The sequence below is a fragment of the Halichoeres trimaculatus genome, unplaced genomic scaffold, assembly GCF_033239565.1.
Source record: "Halichoeres trimaculatus isolate MK-OKI-2021-1 unplaced genomic scaffold, fHalTri1.1 fHalTri1_scaffold_21, whole genome shotgun sequence".
Lineage (NCBI taxonomy): Eukaryota > Metazoa > Chordata > Actinopteri > Labriformes > Labridae > Halichoeres > Halichoeres trimaculatus.
Window position 1 is genome coordinate 24,700,433 of NW_027437199.1, and position 16,280 is coordinate 24,716,712.

The 16,280-nt window shown below is 44.7% G+C and overlaps 3 protein-coding genes across 5 annotated transcripts; 1 reads left to right on the top strand and 2 right to left on the bottom strand.

The window, feature by feature from the left end:
• Positions 1-469: 469 nt before the first annotated feature.
• Positions 470-5,133, bottom strand: creld2 (cysteine-rich with EGF-like domains 2). The gene is made up of 9 exons (XM_074698815.1): positions 4,743-5,133; positions 4,536-4,618; positions 4,029-4,139; positions 3,818-3,909; positions 3,131-3,307; positions 2,920-3,018; positions 2,634-2,717; positions 1,435-1,575; positions 470-818 (listed from the first exon to the last, which is right to left on the bottom strand). The coding sequence occupies exons 1-9, from the start codon at positions 4,875-4,877 to the stop codon at positions 763-765; spliced, it is 978 nt and encodes a 325-aa protein (XP_074554916.1). The 5' UTR covers positions 4,878-5,133; the 3' UTR covers positions 470-762.
• Positions 5,134-5,364: 231 nt separating this feature from the next.
• alg12 (ALG12 alpha-1,6-mannosyltransferase) lies at positions 5,365-9,375 on the top strand. The gene is made up of 9 exons (XM_074698048.1): positions 5,365-5,550; positions 6,009-6,141; positions 6,229-6,402; positions 6,493-6,687; positions 6,765-6,867; positions 6,979-7,203; positions 7,473-7,642; positions 8,297-8,372; positions 8,457-9,375. Exons 1-9 carry the CDS (start codon positions 5,392-5,394, stop codon positions 8,689-8,691), a joined length of 1,470 nt encoding a protein of 489 aa, XP_074554149.1. The 5' UTR covers positions 5,365-5,391; the 3' UTR covers positions 8,692-9,375.
• A 93-nt stretch (positions 9,376-9,468) lies between these two features.
• Positions 9,469-16,088, bottom strand: zbed4 (zinc finger, BED-type containing 4). 3 transcript variants are annotated; one of them, XM_074698045.1, is made up of 2 exons: positions 15,907-16,088; positions 9,469-14,234 (listed from the first exon to the last, which is right to left on the bottom strand). In XM_074698045.1, the coding sequence occupies exon 2, from the start codon at positions 14,041-14,043 to the stop codon at positions 10,261-10,263; it is 3,783 nt and encodes a 1,260-aa protein (XP_074554146.1). In that variant the 5' UTR covers positions 14,044-14,234; positions 15,907-16,088; the 3' UTR covers positions 9,469-10,260. The 3 variants fall into 3 exon arrangements, with proteins under 3 accessions (XP_074554146.1, XP_074554145.1, XP_074554147.1); XM_074698044.1 differs by having other exon boundaries at positions 9,469-14,237; XM_074698046.1 differs by having other exon boundaries at positions 9,469-14,237; positions 15,780-15,913.
• Between the last annotated feature and the right edge of the window lie 192 nt (positions 16,089-16,280).

Below are 16,280 nucleotides of genomic sequence, written 5' to 3' on the forward strand. Positions count from 1 at the left end.
GCTGCACCTCCACTTTGGCATCAGCATCCAGTCCAAACAGCTGACATCATGCTTCAGGGGCTGGAGTGCTCCACTGCTCGGGTTTACACAGAGACCTGGGTAAAACAAACACACTGAGGGGAGGTCTGAAGAGGAGGAAACAGAGACCACACAGCCCAGACTCACAGAGAGTATTTCAGGACGTTAAGGAAGCTCCTGACAGTGAAAGGGTCAAACCTGACAGAGATATCATACAGACTTCAGCCAGAGAGGTGATCAAACCAGACACACACTCACTCTGTGACTCTCAATCAGTGGATGTGGGGCATGTGGCTTTGAGAAGCTGTGATCAGGGAGTATTACACATGATTGGACTGCCCCCATGTGGCCACCCGGAGCACTGCGATGCCTTTCACCTGCTCCTGTTAACATCATACTGACTTTTATGCTCAGTGCATGATTAAAAAGACTGGTTTGTTGACATGTGATTGATAAATTTAACACTTTTATTGAAACACCTGTAATTTTCTTTTCAAAAATGTTCAACAAATAAAGAGAAGTGGTTTTTTTGAGCCCACCACAGAGAAGCAACATTGACCTGCACCCTGAGAGCATTAAATGTCTCTTCCTGTCCATTACTCCATGATCCACAGCTGGACTCATGTCTGGACTGTGTCTGTCGGTTCCTGGTGCAGATGGTTCTTTAAGTGCACGTGGTCCAAAAGTTTAAAAACAGCAGAGGACTCAGCCCATCCTCCTGACGTCCTCCCATCGCATCATACATCAGAGCTCTTTGTGAGGAGCTGTGTTTGTGTCAGGGGCAGAGTCCTCCTCTTTGTCTGTGGACAGGAGGCAGAAAGAAACCATGTTATGACAAACACCCTGACGTGATCCCTTTAAGAATTTCACCTTTTTAGTCTCCTCATCATCACTCTGGCTGTGTACAGCGAATTCTTTAACAGACAGGCTGTGGTGGTAACCAACTCTGTCAGCAGTAATGTTCTGTTAAAGACAGTTTATGGCATTAATTTAAATCCTGAAACTCATGCAGAAATAAATAAAAAAAGCTCTTTTCTCTGTGTGTCCTCTGGAGGCTGGCTACTGAGCCAAAGAAAGAGTCTGTTCATCTTCACAACAGGTGTAGGAATCAGGCAGAATTAAAGCTCTTTATTCATTTAAACACAAAGAGACTGATTTTTTTTCTTCTTGGTCCATTGTTCATTGTGAGTTCAGCATCCTCAGGGCTGCGGCTGCTTTGACTGACAGGTGGGACACTGTTTTTAGAACTGCTTGCTTCTGCTTCTTTGTTGAATTTTAGGTTAGCTCAAAGTAAGCTGAGGCTAGCTATAATATGAGCTTTATCACTCCTAAAAAAAGACATCCCTGGGTCTAAAGTCTGTGATCTGCACTGCATGGATCCTGTGTGTCCATCTCTGGATCATCACTCGCCCTCACCTGGTTCCTGCGTTTGGACACACTTTCCGTCTTCCTCCTCAAACCCCACCGAGCAGATGCAGGAGTAGCTGCCTTTGGAGTTGACACACTGCTGGTTCTCTTCAGTGCAAACTGGCTCTGCCTGCGAACACTCATCTATATCTGAAAACATAAAAAAGAAATCATACCATGATCAGGCTGAAGAGGCCTATTTAACTCCTGATTATGTAGAAGTGAACAGAAAATCAATCCTCATACTGAGCAGGAAGACAGCTGCCCTTGAACCACACTAACAGATGTGTGTTCAAAGACATGAAAGACAAGTCCACGACCAAAAAGAGAACACCTACAGATAGTATTTTTCGGTTCGGACATTAATTAATTAATTAATTAATTCTCTGAACCTGTCCTGTTCAGGGTTGCAGGTGGCTGGAACCTATCCCAGCTGTCATTGGGCGAGAGGCGGAGTACACCCTGGACTGGTCTCCAGTCAATCGCAGGGCTGACACAGAGACAGACAACCATTCACTCACACACTCACAACTATGGACAATTTAGAGTGACCAATTAACCTGATGAGCATGTTTTTAGACTGTGGGAGGAAGCTGGAGGACCTAGAGAGAACCCACGCATGCACAACAAAATTATTATCATTTAGTTTTTTTAATCTACACTTTAACTTAATGAGTGTCACAAACAGTCAGAATCACAGGATGAGTTCATGGATCAGACATGAGTGGCGGTAGTGAAATAACAAACACTGACATTTGTTGTGTATCATATAATGTCTGTCAGAACAAAAACAAAAGACGTACTTATGCAAACTGTTAGAGTGGATAGTCTGATCTCTTCAGTAACACCGCAACACGCGCAATGAGTGATTTAGTCAAGTTTCAGCCATAATTTCCTTGTTTCTTCTGCTAAGTCTGAAGCTAACTACGCTCTCTGTTTCCCCGTTTCATGAAACACCCTGGAGACAGAGTTTCAAGTTGTCTGCCCCTGCACCCTGGACTCCTGCAGCAGGATCTGGATCTGAGTAAGCTGGCCCCTCTGTGAAAAGCAGGCTGCTGGAGGAAGAGGAGCCAGGCCGTCGATGCTCTGACTCATGACTCTGTGCTCCATGTTTCTAAATGATGTGCTGTGTGTCACTAACTTTGGGGGAACATGCTGCTGCAGATCCTGGCCTGGGTCTATAAATTGCCCCCCTTGTGTGTTCTTACCCTTGCAGGAGTAGGATCCCTCGGTGTTCAGGCAGTACTGATCTTCTTTACATGGAGACTCATCTTTGGAGCACTCGTTTACATCTGTGACACGCCACATAGACAGCAGTGAGGTGTGGAGTGAGCAGATGATGTCCTACACATCGATCCTTTGATCACAGAGCGTTAGAAAAGAACAACAGCCCAGTAACTTCATAGTTACTGTCTCAACAGTTTCAAAAAACCCACCAGAGACTGATCCTGAAACCAACGGTCTGTAAATTACATCAGCTATAGAATTTCTTACCAACACAAGCTTCCTGGTCATCCTCCTCCCAGCCCTCTTTGCACTCATCACAGTCCTGACTGGTGGCTCCAGTGCAGGTTTTGCAGGAGGTGTGGCATTCTGATGGAGTCACAGACACAGGTTCAGGTTCACAGCTGGTGTGAGACTCAGGTTTGTACCTGTGTTTAAAAGTACACATCTGTGCAGCAGAGGCTGCTGTGGTGGACCGTACCTGTGCACAGAGAGAAGGTGTCGTTCCTCACTTCATTGAAGTATCCGTCGATGCAGTCCAGGCAAAGGTCTCCTTCATAGGCGTGATCACAGCTGCACTGACCGTCTCCCCCACGAGTTCCATCCCCGTCACATTTCCCGTTCCCATGACAGGGCCTGTCAGAGCCTCCCACGCAGGCTGTGGACAGTCAGATACATTCGTTTTACTAATAGTAAAATGCTCCTGTCAGACTCCAGCTGCTACGGCTTTGGATTATTGCTGGGAATAGCTTTCTCCTTAACTTTCGCCGCAGAGCCAACACAGTCGAGACAGATGTCTGTCTAACATGAGTCTGGTTCTGTCCGAGGTTTCTGCCCGTTAAAGGGAAGTTTTTCCTCTCCATTGTAACTTGCTAAATGCTGCAAAGTCCTGTTCTCATGGTGGATTAAGATACGATCGGACTCCTTATCTTGTCTTGATGTTAGGTTTCTGCTAATAACATTTTATTAACATTTATGGGTCTAGACCTGTAAATGTTTTTGGAAAGTTTCTTGAGATAACAATTCTTATGATTTGGCGCTATACAAATAAAGACTGATTGATTGATTGATTGATTGATTGATTGATTGATTTATTGATTGATAATAGTATGTGACAGAATCAGAACCAATGCACACAGCAAATGCTCTATGAAAAACTTCTCCTCACCGTTACAGTCTGGTCCAAACGTTCCTTTAGGACAGCACACTTTGATGGTTTCAATGCAGAACCATTTATGGAGGTCAGGATGTTTTGTTTTCCTTTGTCAGGACAAGAAACCAAACAGAAGAGAACAGGTTCACAGTTTCTGCTTGCATGTACAAAAACCCTGCAGGTGATTCCTCTGCCACTAGAAACCTTCAGACCGGCAATCACTCACCTTTTAAACCACCACGTCTCTAAATGATCTTCATGCTCCTCCAACATACGGTTACATTCAAAGCTGCTGCTCTCACACAGCCCCTCCAGGATCTCCATGAGACGAATCTCACTGCGAGGACAGCAGGGGACGTCACACATCAGGAAGTGAATGAGAAGAATGTAAAGAAGGGTGGAGGGTGATTTGAGTGTGTGCCACGACATCAGAGATATGAAATGCAAAGAGGCGTTTCACAAAGTCAGGTCAGACCACAGGGAAAGACTATGTGCTTCATATGATGTGGGTAAGAGTTAAATAGCTGATGAATGCTGCAATTTGGATACAAAAACTGCCCAGATACAAACAGCTGAAATATTACACTGCTCTCCAAACCACAACTTCATTAAAGTACAGAAACCTGCAGCTGAGGCTGAAAGCAAACACGGGCACTGTTGATGGGCCTGGTGTTTGGTCTGATGTGAGGGGCAGGGCGACCTGTGTTTGCACCGACAGGATGCTCTGTCTTACCTGGTCTCATATTTCGACAGCTTCCTTTCCTCCCATGCTGTGTTTCCTCCTCCAAAGTTCTGCTTTGCTGTTCTGTCAAAGCCCTGAAAAAGAGACAGGACAATGATCATGACAGGAGCATGAGAGCCTAAGACAACCTCAAAGAAACAGAAAAGATGACAACAGCAGCAGCAACATGTTAGTATGATGATGAAGCTTTGTTTGTACCTTTTCAAAGTTTTCAGTGATCTGTTTGCAGGTCGAACAGGCGCTCTTTAAATCCCTCTTGGCCACAGTAACACGAGAAAGTAAAGACAGAGTAATAAAAGAACACAGTAGCAGGTTTGGAGCAGTGGACAGCATCTCTGCCGATCAGTTCAGACACAGTTTCATATCAGTTCGCCGGCTCCAGCCTCCAGCAGGCAGGTTTTCACTAGTGTTGCCGAGCTGCCAAGTCCCAACGCCTTTTGTCGGCGTTAAATCGGCAGATCTCTGTGAAAGCAAAGAGCAGCAGACTCTTATTTACATGCCGGGTGCTGAAAAAACTAGCTGGTTCAGATTTCCGCGTCAGCCTCTTGGTCGCAGTGTGGCTCGCTCTGATTCGCTGACAGCCCCTGCCAATCATCTGAACAACTAATCAAAGGCCGCCACGCTCGGGACAAATAGCCGATCCCGCACGTGGAAAATTCATGAAATCGAATAAAAATCATTTAAATAAGTTTTATCCTTATTTAAAGTTGAAGATTTGTAATCATTATATACGTGATACAATAATCTGAATGTGAAAATTAATTCAATTTTTTTTTAGCGATGCGGGAGCACGAAGCGTAGGGAACTTCCTGTCTGGACCGGAAGTGATTAACTTCTCATAGCTGTCATGGCTGAAAAAAAGGTTGTTTTGGGTCTTCCTCTGCTCTGTTTACTGATCTCTGCCTCTCTTCTGCATCTATGTGTCTGCCCCTTCACTAAAGTAGAAGAGAGCTTCAACCTACAGGCGGTGCACGATCTTCTGTACCACAGACTGGACCTTGACAAGGTGCGTAGAGTCTCAGACCCTAGGAGTGCCCCCATTCAAAGGATGAGACAGGAGTTATCAGACCACAACAACACTCACAGGTGTTACTGAGGCTCCGTGCTGGAGAGGGCTTTCCGTGGCATGTGTTTACTGCTTTATCCACACCCCGTGCTCTTTAAAGCTGTATCCGTCTCACTGAGTCACAGCTTAACCTTACCATGTGAGCTAAACATTCAAAACAAAAAATCATGTTTTAAATGTGAAGATCTCAAACATAAATTTAAAATGTTGAACAAAACTGATATTATTGAATAAAATAATCTCTGTACATTTGTTTTTTCACATTGACTGTGTATTCATTGACTATCTGCTTCGGCTTCATGATTCATATTCCAAGTGTTGAGGACCTCTTCATGCACAGATGGATATTTCCCCTGTGACCGTGTGGTGTCTGGTTGTAATGCTGTCGTGTCTCTCAGTATGACCATCATGAGTTTCCTGGTGTGGTGCCCCGGACTTTTCTTGGCCCCCTTTTCCTCTCCCTGCTCTGCTCGCCGGCCGTGTTCCTGTCCTCCCTGCTGGACGCTCCAAAACTGTTCATTCAGGTGACAGGTAAGGCTCTCTTATCATATCTAATGTTAGTGTTTGAAACAAATGAAAGGCAGTCTAAATGATATTTTTTTGCTGCTGTGTGTGCAGTCCGAGCCTCCCTGGGGATGTGTGTGATTGGTGCTCTGTGGCACATGCAGAAGGAGATCAGGAGGCAGTTTGGCTCCACGGTGGCAGGTCTCTTCTGTCTCATGTGTGCCTCTCAGTTCCACCTCATGTTCTACAGCACCAGGACTCTGCCTAATGTGTTTGCACTACCACTAGGTGAGATATGGTTGTCATCATGCTAAAGAACTAGTTTCCATTTGACTTTTTTTATCAGGTGACGTGATGATATTTCATCTTTCGTCCCAGTTCTTCTCGCCTTCACGTCGTGGATGGCTCAGAATCACGGCCTCTTCATCAGCATATCAGCTTTTGCCATCATCGTGTTCCGATCCGAGCTCAGCATCCTCATGGGGCTCATGTTACTGGTGTCACTGCTGAGCCGGAGGCTGGGATTGCTGCAGCTGCTGTACCACGCTGTCCCTGCTGGGGTTGTGTCTCTGGGTGAGTGACAAATACATAAAGTACCGTTTAAACTTCACGAACCCATAAATCGACCCTGCTGTCTGTCTCTATTACAGCTCTGACTGTGGGCATTGACAGTTTATTCTGGAGGAAGCTCTTGTGGCCTGAAGGTCAGGTTCTCTGGTACAACACTGTTCTCAACAAAAGCTCTAACTGGGGAATATCCTGCCATGGACTCAGAACACTCTCAATCATGTTTTAGTCATCACTTGTCTCTTTTTCACCCTTCTGTTCTGACTGAAAAAAGCTCCTTGACTCCCCTCCCCAGTAAACCTCTCCCTTTCTCTGGTACTTTTACTCGGCTGTGCCTCGAGCTTTGGGCTGCACTCTGCTCTTCGTCCCCCTTGGACTCAGGGACAGGCGGATGCGTCTGCTGCTGCTTCCTGCTGTGGGCTTCATCCTCATTTACTCTCTGCTGCCTCACAAGGAGATGCGCTTCATCATTTACACATTCCCTGTGCTCAGCCTGGTGGCTGCTAGAGGCTGCTCCTTCATGTAAGTTAAAACACATCAACACAACGTTTGAATCAAAGAAACAAAACAAGTCTGTTGCTCTATCAGCTGTGTAAAAAAATATTAAGATCATTAGAGTAAGCAGAAGTCAATCCTTTGATCAGCGGTTACTCACTGAAAGAGGGAAAAAAGAACCACGTATGGCATAAAAGAAGCTTGATGTAGTCAGTCTGGCTTTGGACACATGTTAGATCAGCTGTTCTGTCTGTGACACTTTAAATGTTTCCACACACAAGCCTCTTTTCCTTCAGTTTGTCTAACTACCAGAAATCCTGGATGTACAAACTGGGCTCTGCAGTGGTGGTGGGCCAGCTGTTGACCAACGCTACATACACAAGTTTTTGTCTTTATGTCTCTCGCCACAACTACCCGGGGGGCATAGGGATGCAGGAGCTCCACAGGCTGCTGCCGAACACAGCAGGTTAGATCTAAATCCATGTTTTTACCTCACTCACCCTTCTCTCTTCATAAAAGCCTGACCAGTGACAACACATGGAATATTTGGGTCCACAAACGGGAATCATGTTGATTGTTTTTGATGAAACTAATCATTTTGTGGTGCCCTTGAGTTTTTAACCTCTTGATTGTCTAGTTGAACTGATATTAACTTATTTCATGTAGGGATGGGTACCAAATTAGATACTTTTATAGGTACCGATTGAAATCTGTCAAAAGTACCTGGTACCGATTCATGTAAAATCAAGGTACCATGTTAAGGTACCTAGATGCATCCTTGTGTCTGTGAGGGAGTGGAAGAGTAGGTGATTTTCTATTCTGGACATCAACACAGCATTGGTTATATATTGAAGAATAAATATGTTAAATTAAAAAAAAGGTAAAAAATTTATTAAACAAATTGATATTTTTTAGCACATAAACACACAATAGTACCGGGAATTGGTACTGTTGAGTACCCGTACCCATTGCCAGGTACCAGGCATCAGTACTGTGTTTCAAATGTGAAAGGTACCCTTCCCTAATTTTATTATTGATTTAAATCATTTTTCATGAGCCACTGCTGGCTGGAAGTGTAAGAAACCATATAAACGAGTTGGTGTGCGTTGTGTTCCCTCAGATGTCTTTGTTCATATCGACACATATGCAGCTGAAACTGGAGTCTCTCGTTTCTTGGAGCAGAACAGAAACTGGAGGTACATGAAGCAGATTATCCGCTGCGTAAACTTTAATGTGTCAAACTTTATTTTTAATATTAGCGCCTTCTTTCTTGAAAACAGGTATGACAAACGAGAGGACCTGAGTCTGACAGATCCTGAGTTTAAAGTGTACTCTCACCTACTGATGGAAGCAAACATCACTAAGATCCAGCTGCTCCAGGACTCTCACCAGCCTCTGGCCTTCATTGAGGGTTACAGCCACATCGCCTTAAACCTTCCTCACTTCCCTCCCATCAGCGTGCGGTTTGAACCAAAAACTGTGCTGATGGAGAAAAAACTGAGCTCAAACAAATAATAGAGGGACTCTAAAGAAGAGGAGTGAAGATTTATGTCATCTGAGTGACCAAAAACACACGACCAAAGCTAAGGCAGACGTGTGATGGGAGAAACTGAGCACTGTCTGCCACAGAGTCAGAGTAACTGAGGGGATATTTTACTCTGAGGGTTAAAGTAAGTTTTCTTCTCTCTAACTGATGTGTAATGCGTTATGTTTCCTGTGAATAGAATAAAAATGTGAAGTATTTTACAGACATGTTTGTAATATGTACATTAGACAAAGATTTCCACTTTTTAGTTAATTCACTTTGTTGAAAAATAAAAGTGAAGAGGAGAAATTCCTACAATGAGTATTTTTTCTTCAAGACAGCAGATGACAAAAATGAATGATCTGTACATTTAAAACTTGTTTTCACTGCAAAAACTGAAATTTAAGCGGTGTTTTTTATATTCGGTATTTACACATTATGTTGGGCTGACAAGACCAGAAAAATGTCTGATTACAGGATATTCAAAGACAAAAAATGACGCATTGCATGATTCTAAAGAGTAAAATAAGTCCGCCATGGGGAAGGACAGATGTTGTCGGGTTTGTTGTGCTAAGAATAATATGACAAGCAGTTCAGGTGTCATTTTATCTCTGAATATCTTGAAAGAAGACTTGACTCTGGACTTGCCGGCTGAATGGGGCTCTGATTGAGTCTGGAAAGACAACTGTACCAAAAGATAGAGCTTAAGACCTGCTCAGATTTCAGCTTTAGCAGTGTAACTGATAACCAATAAAGAGCTTTCTGCGACGCTGCATAAGGAAAACCTTTATTTACAAATGACCACAAAATTTGCATGGTTCCAGTCTGGAGGCTAAAACATTTATCAAATTAGGTTGAGAAGTCATTTCATATAAAAATGTACAGTACATAGTTTACTCATAATGAACCCATAATTTAATCCCCTGGACAAAAACTTAAATTGTGCTTTAGAAACAAATTATATTTCCCAAAGAAACGGCTTATTCTGAAAATACAGCAACATCATCATCATCATACAAGATCTTATTAAAAACATTTCAGCAAGTAAAAAAAGGTCTATTTCTAAATGACAGTACCATGAGCCACAAGTTCACAATGAGAATTAAATAACATTAACTTAAAACATCTTTCAGTCACAGCATTTGTTTTTTGGGCCATGTTTTCATCCAGAAAACAACTCTGAATCGATATTTAATACATCATTATCAAAAAGCATCCTGAAGTGATTTGCGCATCTTAACAAAATATTTACAGCACTTTGACCTGAAGTAGTTTTGGATAAGGCACAAGGAGAGAGTGGACACAGAACGAAAACACAAATTTACAAGCAAACACAGAACCATCAACCCCTACGGCTAGAAGAAACCCTCCCTCCCTGATACACTCTGAGACTCTTATCACAACAGCTCCTCCAAAGTGTTTAACAGTAGTACACAACACATAAAAACCTCAACCTGGCCTCTGCAAGAATCAGTGTATAAATCCATATTTTACATTTTCTCAACATCCCCATTCACAGCTACGCAACTTGGTCCTTGATTGAGTTTTCAAGTGAACGCTCAGTACTGGAAATAGATCAGAGGGAGGTTAACCTTGAGGAACAGCAGACCCTCCATGTTTTCCAGCAAAGGCCTCGGCTGATTTAGGGCACAGTTGACGCTGGCAGTGCTGAACAGTGTCTCTGCTGGGACTATGCTGGGAGGGCAGCCCACGTAACGGGCGGCTACTTTGGCAAGGTCGGGCCACAGGAACTTCTTCAGGTTCCAGTAGTCGAGGGGGTCACAGCTTTGATCAAGTATATCCTCCTCAAGGTACTCCAGCACTGCCAGCTCGGAGGACTTTGGCTTCTCCTCGTGCTTTATCTTCTGCCGGATATCAGCCATCAGGGACCAGAGGTTGTCCTTATTTGAGTTTGGGGTGTTGGTTGACGCAGAGGCCTCTTTACAGCCGTTGGGCAGAAGAGACTCAACTGCCACTGAGGTAGAAGACGACGAGTCCAGCTCCCGGATTAGATCTTGTTTACACTGCTCTGCTTCCTCCTCTGTGAACAAAGAAGTCTTGTATCGAGGGTCCAGCATGGTAGCCCAGGTGTACCGTGGGTCATGCAGTGTTGCGGACATCCTGCTCACCATGGCTTCCTTCAGGGACTTGAGCATGTTGTCTATGCCCACGGTCTCATCAAACAGCAGGTCTATCTTTCTGTTGAGGATGTGGATGAGGGGGATCACTTGTCCCAGAGTGGCAGTGCGGTTGCTCATCTCCCTGTAGGCCACTTCAAACGGTTTCAGTGCATTGCAGACTGACAGCATCACCTCCCACTGATCACAGCTGATCATTTCCCTGAAGTTGCACTCGATGGACAGCTCATCAACAGCTTTCTTCTGCTCCACCAGCCGCTCCAGCATGAAGAAGGAGGTCCTCCACTTAGAGGGGACGTCCTGGATGAGCTGGTTCTCTGGCAGCTGGTGGACTCTCTGCAGCTCAGACAGTTTCTCCTTGGCCGTTGCTGAGCGGTGCACACGCTCACAGATCTTTCGTGCAATACTCAGGAGGTTTTGAACCATTCTCTGGCTCTTTATGGCTTCGCTTACTATGAGGTCTAATGTGTGTCCAAAACACTGCATGGTGACATGGCCGTGGTCCTCTAAGGTGTTTCTGACAGTGTTGTTATCAGTTACAGTGAACCCCTTTTTTAGCCCTGATGAGGTGATCCAGGAATCCCACAGATACTCCAGCTGCTTGGGGATGTTATGCATATCGTGATCACAGTCTATTTGTGAGACACTGAGGAGAGCGGAACAGTGGAAGTCCTGACCCTGGGGTCTGACACTCGACTCGTACGTGGCCCAGTGGGCGGTCAGGGTCAGATATTCTCTGGTTTGGCTGCTGACCCAGATACTGGTTGTGAAGTGGACAACGCCACATTCTGCCTCTTTGAGGTGTGTCAGAACCACATCCTTCACCCTCTCGTACATGTCTGGTATGGCAGTGCTGGTAAAGTAAGAGGAAGGAGGTAGAGAATACTGAGGCTGGAGGTACTCTAGCAGTCTGTTCAGTCCAGTATTCTCCACCAGGGCTGATGGCTGAAGATCCAGTGCGAGCATTTCTGCGATAAGTTTGGTGATTTTTTTGGCAACCGGGTGGTGTTGGTCAAACCTCTCCTGGGTCTGCTCCTGGTCAAAAACAGATGTGTCCATGAGCTCCTGTTTAACATGTATTTTAGCAGATGGCACATCACCTGAGTTAGCATTGTTACTTTCTAGAACATGTCCGTGAAACCTCTGCATGTGCCTGAAGAGGCAGCTGGTGCCAAGGTTTGTAGTCTTTTTGCCTCTGCTAATTGTGCGGCTACAGTGCAAACAAACCACCTTTGTGGGGTCAGCAGGGGAAATAGAAAAATGGTTCCACAGTTTTGACGTCTTTTTACTGAAAACAGGCAGAGTTTGTTGCTTTTTCTCAGCAGCAGGGCTCTCAGTTCCTTTGGTTGAAACTGCATTTGTGGCTGTGAGACTGGTGTAGGGATGAGGGGAGGACTCTTTCTCATCTGGGCTTTTTTGGTTTTTCAGGACGTCTGGGTGACGTCTCATCAGATGCCTCATCAGACAGCTTGTACCAAAGTCACCCCGTTTCCCCCGACTGATGACACATGGACAGTAACGGCACAGTGCTTTTAACTGGTCGACAGGTGACACGATGAAATGATGCCACACTTCAGACTTCACCCGCTTCATGATCTTCTTGTTCTGCTGGAAAACAGAGTGATCCTGGTTGAGGCTGGGGCCCTCAGAAAGGTCGCAGGGTGAAGAGGTTAAAGGTGTCTCGTCACCTTGAGTTTTGAAGGAGAAACTAACAGAAGACTCTAGCCCTGAGAGTTGCATAGCCTCTTCAAAATCCTCTTTCACGTCCATGCTCTCCTCCATGCTTTGGGGTAGTTCATCAGATACGGTTTCTGGTGAGGATGGAAAAAGAGGGGATTCTTTTTTGAGCTCCAGTGGATCCTGAAGCTGTGAGCGGGACAGCAGTGAGGGTGAGTTGGAATAAGGAGGGGGAATGTGATTGCCCTGCCCGTTCTCCTCAATGACGACCTCTTTGTGAGCCCTCCACATGTGACGGATCAGACAGCTCGTCCCTAGATCCTTCCCGTTTTTACCCCGACTGAATTCGTTCATGCAGTGGATGCAAACTGCTTTGGAGTTGTCAGCAGGAGACAGGTAGAAGTGTTTCCATACAGCTGATCTGCGACGGGAACTGGAGCTTTTTGGGGTCTCGGGGAGGCGCTCTTGCCCACCGTCTGACATGTCTTCAAGGATGTTTTCGTTGGAATGTGAGGCTAAAAGTGAGCTGCAGAGGGCGTCGCTGCTGTTGGCATATGGTTCTAGATTTGGTTCGACTTTGGGTAACACTTCTTTGGATGACAGGTCTGAATTCTCAGCTGAGGAGGTGGACGGTGAAGTGTTCTTTGAGGCAGAAGAAATAATGCTATTTGTCAAGTCTCCGTTTTTTGGTGAGCTTGGGGAGGGGGGTATTGAAGATGAGGCCAGAGAGCTGTTTAGATTATTGGAGGATGCATCTCCTTCCTGTAAAAGCACAGTGGGGTGAGCCCTTCGAACGTGCCTCATTAAACAGCTGGTACTGAGGTCTTTCTCGTTCTTTCCCCGGCTGAACTCTTTCATGCAGTATAAACAGATTGCTTTGGTACTGTCTCGGGGTGAGATGCAGAAGTGATTCCATGCAGGAGATTTCTTCCTGGGGTTGGTGTTACTCCTCATGGATGACAGAAGGCTCTGGGTGACAGCATCCATGGCAACATCATAAAGGGTACTTGTGTATCCACTCAGTAAATTACTATACTCATCTCCATCTCTAGTTACAAAGGGGCCAACAGAGCTACCAAACGTTAGCCTTTCATCATCCTGTGCCTCCTCTTTCAGTCCATTTGTTTCCCCCAGCTCCTCTTTGATATGTTGAATCACCTCAGTATCGTTGTCGTACTGTTCACTCTCTGGGATCCCCTCAGTATCAGGGTGGGGGCTTTTATTTGAAAGAGCGGGAGAAGCTGGATCAGTCTGAGGTGTTTGGTCTGACTCCAGTTGCTTTCCATCCTGAGGCGGTAAATGGAAATCAGGGGGAGGGTCTTTATCCAGTGTTATCGAGGAGCATCCAATTGGCTGTGCCTCTGTGGCCTCGTGAGGGTTAATGCTGTAGGACTTGAACACATAGCCATCCTGGCCCTCAATTTTCAAGCAGGTCCCTGTAGCTTCTCTTGTCTTACTTTGTATGGAGCCATTGGGTTCTCCTTCCATATCCCCAGTCATGTGAGAGACCTCCTCCTCCCCATCCATTGCAGCAGCCCAAAGGTTTCTGTAGGGTAGTAAGGTCTACGCTGTCAGCTGTGATCAATTCTTCTAAGTGTAGTCATCGATTCTGCACCCCTTAAGCAGGTGTTGTAGTAAGTGTGAGGCTGTCAGGGACACAGACAGCCAGCATGTCCCTCTCCATTTAGGCCTGAAGGAGATCCACCTCCTCACACAGTCTGCTGAGAGGGAGAAGGAAGAAAACTGAATCAATGTTTATTCTTTAAATATTCTTAAAATCAATCATGTTTTGTAAATAACATTTGATTCCTTTCTTCTTATTTTTTAATTTACTCTTAAAAAAAGTTTTAGTGACAATAGTCTATTCTCTGTTAGAAATCTTAATACCTACAATAAATTTTCATTTTAATGCCTCTATCAAGTAGTTTTACACCATGTTTATTTCTTTTAAATTTATCTCTCTAGCAGTGCAAATGTAAAGGTTACAATTGGTGAAGCATTGCTGACATAGAGCAATCAATGTTTTGTTTTTGTGTTCAGCAGATGGCAGCACCTGTTAGCATTATAGATCCACATATTCCGAGGTCTGACTGAACATATATTTAGCGCTGCACTGCTAAAAATCAGTTCCATTATATCCAGCTACCTGTGTTTCAGTTACCGGTGTCTGAGCTCCACTAAGCTTAGACAAATACTGTCCAATAAATCCACCCTTCAATGTCCACTTCTTTGAAAAAATTAAACACACCTTTTGTCTGGGCTTTGTGACTTTCTTTGCCACAAAGATATAATAACCATTATTATTGTAACCACAGGCAAAATGCGCAAACTAAGACTAACTTTACAATGACTGATCAGTTTAAAACCATTTTCTAAATGGCAATAATTTTAATGAACAAAGCACCAAAGATCAAATAGGGAAACATTAATTTACAAAGGTGAATTTTCTTCCTGAGACTTAAGTATTGTGTAATTTTACAGAGACAGACGTTGTGCTGTGTATAACCCATACACAAGACCAAACAGTTCAAAGACACGGATCCGCTCTGAGACCATTAGCTCATGCTAAAAAGGCTCGGCTGTAGCTGGTCAATGGTATAAACAACAAGAGTGTAAAAATACAGGATGGAGTGTTCACCTGTCCTAATCTAACACTATGGATACTTAATCTGACACATCTTTACCCGGTATTAGAAAAGATTAATTTCACTACAGGAGGTCTTTGACATATAACGTTGATCCACTTCCTAAGAGTGTGTGGTGACAGACAGTTTTCCGGGTTTGGCTAAAGCGTTAGCCAGGAAGATGAGAGAGGACAGCACCAATATACCACAACTGACGAGCTTTGAATACATACACAGCATTGAAACGTGTTTACACTTGTTAATTAACCGATTCACGAAAGCTCTATCGAAGTCATCAAAACCCAGGAACCACCGTGAGCCCGGTTCTAATAAATGTTTATCATTATAATGAGATGTTGTTGGCTGTAAGGCTTCATCATCAGTAAACACCACGGAGGCTATTCTACTGCTAACTAGGTTAGCCGCGGTGCTAATAAACAGTAAAAACCGTCATTCAGAGCTTCAGACTCAGCTCACTGCTCTCTGTCACATGGCTGTGAACTCACTTATTCAACACATCCTACACCTCATCCACAACATAACCCACTGTGGAAAAGACACGAGGTTAATCTCGGACCACACCACAGCTGCTAGCTGGTTAGCTGCCAGCTAGGCCACACACAGGACATACAAGCTAACCTGGCGAGGCAGAACCAGCCGTGGAAACACACGAACCCCACGGGATCCGAATCAGACCCGCACTCAGCACGACGTCCCGGTCACATGTATCCGTTTTTACACGTTTACTCGCTCTCAATATACTCACTGTGAAGTCTGGCCGTGTGATCTCTGAGGTTCGGCTCCTAAACAGTTAAATATGACACATTTGATTGATCCGGAGGGGGCTCACTTTGCTGCTTTTGTCTGCTGGTCTGTGAGCACTTCACGTTCGGCCGGAGCAGCTCCACACAGCGTCGGACGGAAGGAACAGGTTTTAATGATGTCACCGGGCACGGGGTCCTCTCTCAGCCAGTGGGGCACAGAGGTGAACATGTTATAACGACACAGACTCATCCACACATGGGCAAAGGTGTTCTTACAACTGTTAACACCTAAGTTGTAACAATAAATAATACTTCTAGTAGTCCTCCTATATATAATAATTGCTTAAAAATGCTTCACCTTACTACTTTACAACAA

Excerpts from the sequence above, each read along its gene's own strand:
- creld2 (XM_074698815.1), bottom strand. The coding sequence starts at position 4,877 with ATGCTGTCCACTGCTCCAAACCTGCTACTGTGTTCTTTTATTACTCTG. Across the intron at positions 1,576-2,633 it reads GGGATCCTACTCCTGCAAGG|ATATAGATGAGTGTTCGCAG; the intron begins GTAAGAACACAC and ends TTATGTTTTCAG. Across the intron at positions 819-1,434 it reads TGTCCAAACGCAGGAACCAG|ACAAAGAGGAGGACTCTGCC; the intron begins GTGAGGGCGAGT and ends TCCTGTCCACAG.
- alg12 (XM_074698048.1), top strand. The coding sequence starts at position 5,392 with ATGGCTGAAAAAAAGGTTGTTTTGGGTCTTCCTCTGCTCTGTTTACTG. Across the intron at positions 6,403-6,492 it reads TGTGTTTGCACTACCACTAG|TTCTTCTCGCCTTCACGTCG; the intron begins GTGAGATATGGT and ends CTTTCGTCCCAG. Across the intron at positions 7,204-7,472 it reads GCTAGAGGCTGCTCCTTCAT|TTTGTCTAACTACCAGAAAT; the intron begins GTAAGTTAAAAC and ends CTTTTCCTTCAG.
- zbed4 (XM_074698045.1), bottom strand. The coding sequence starts at position 14,043 with ATGGATGGGGAGGAGGAGGTCTCTCACATGACTGGGGATATGGAAGGA.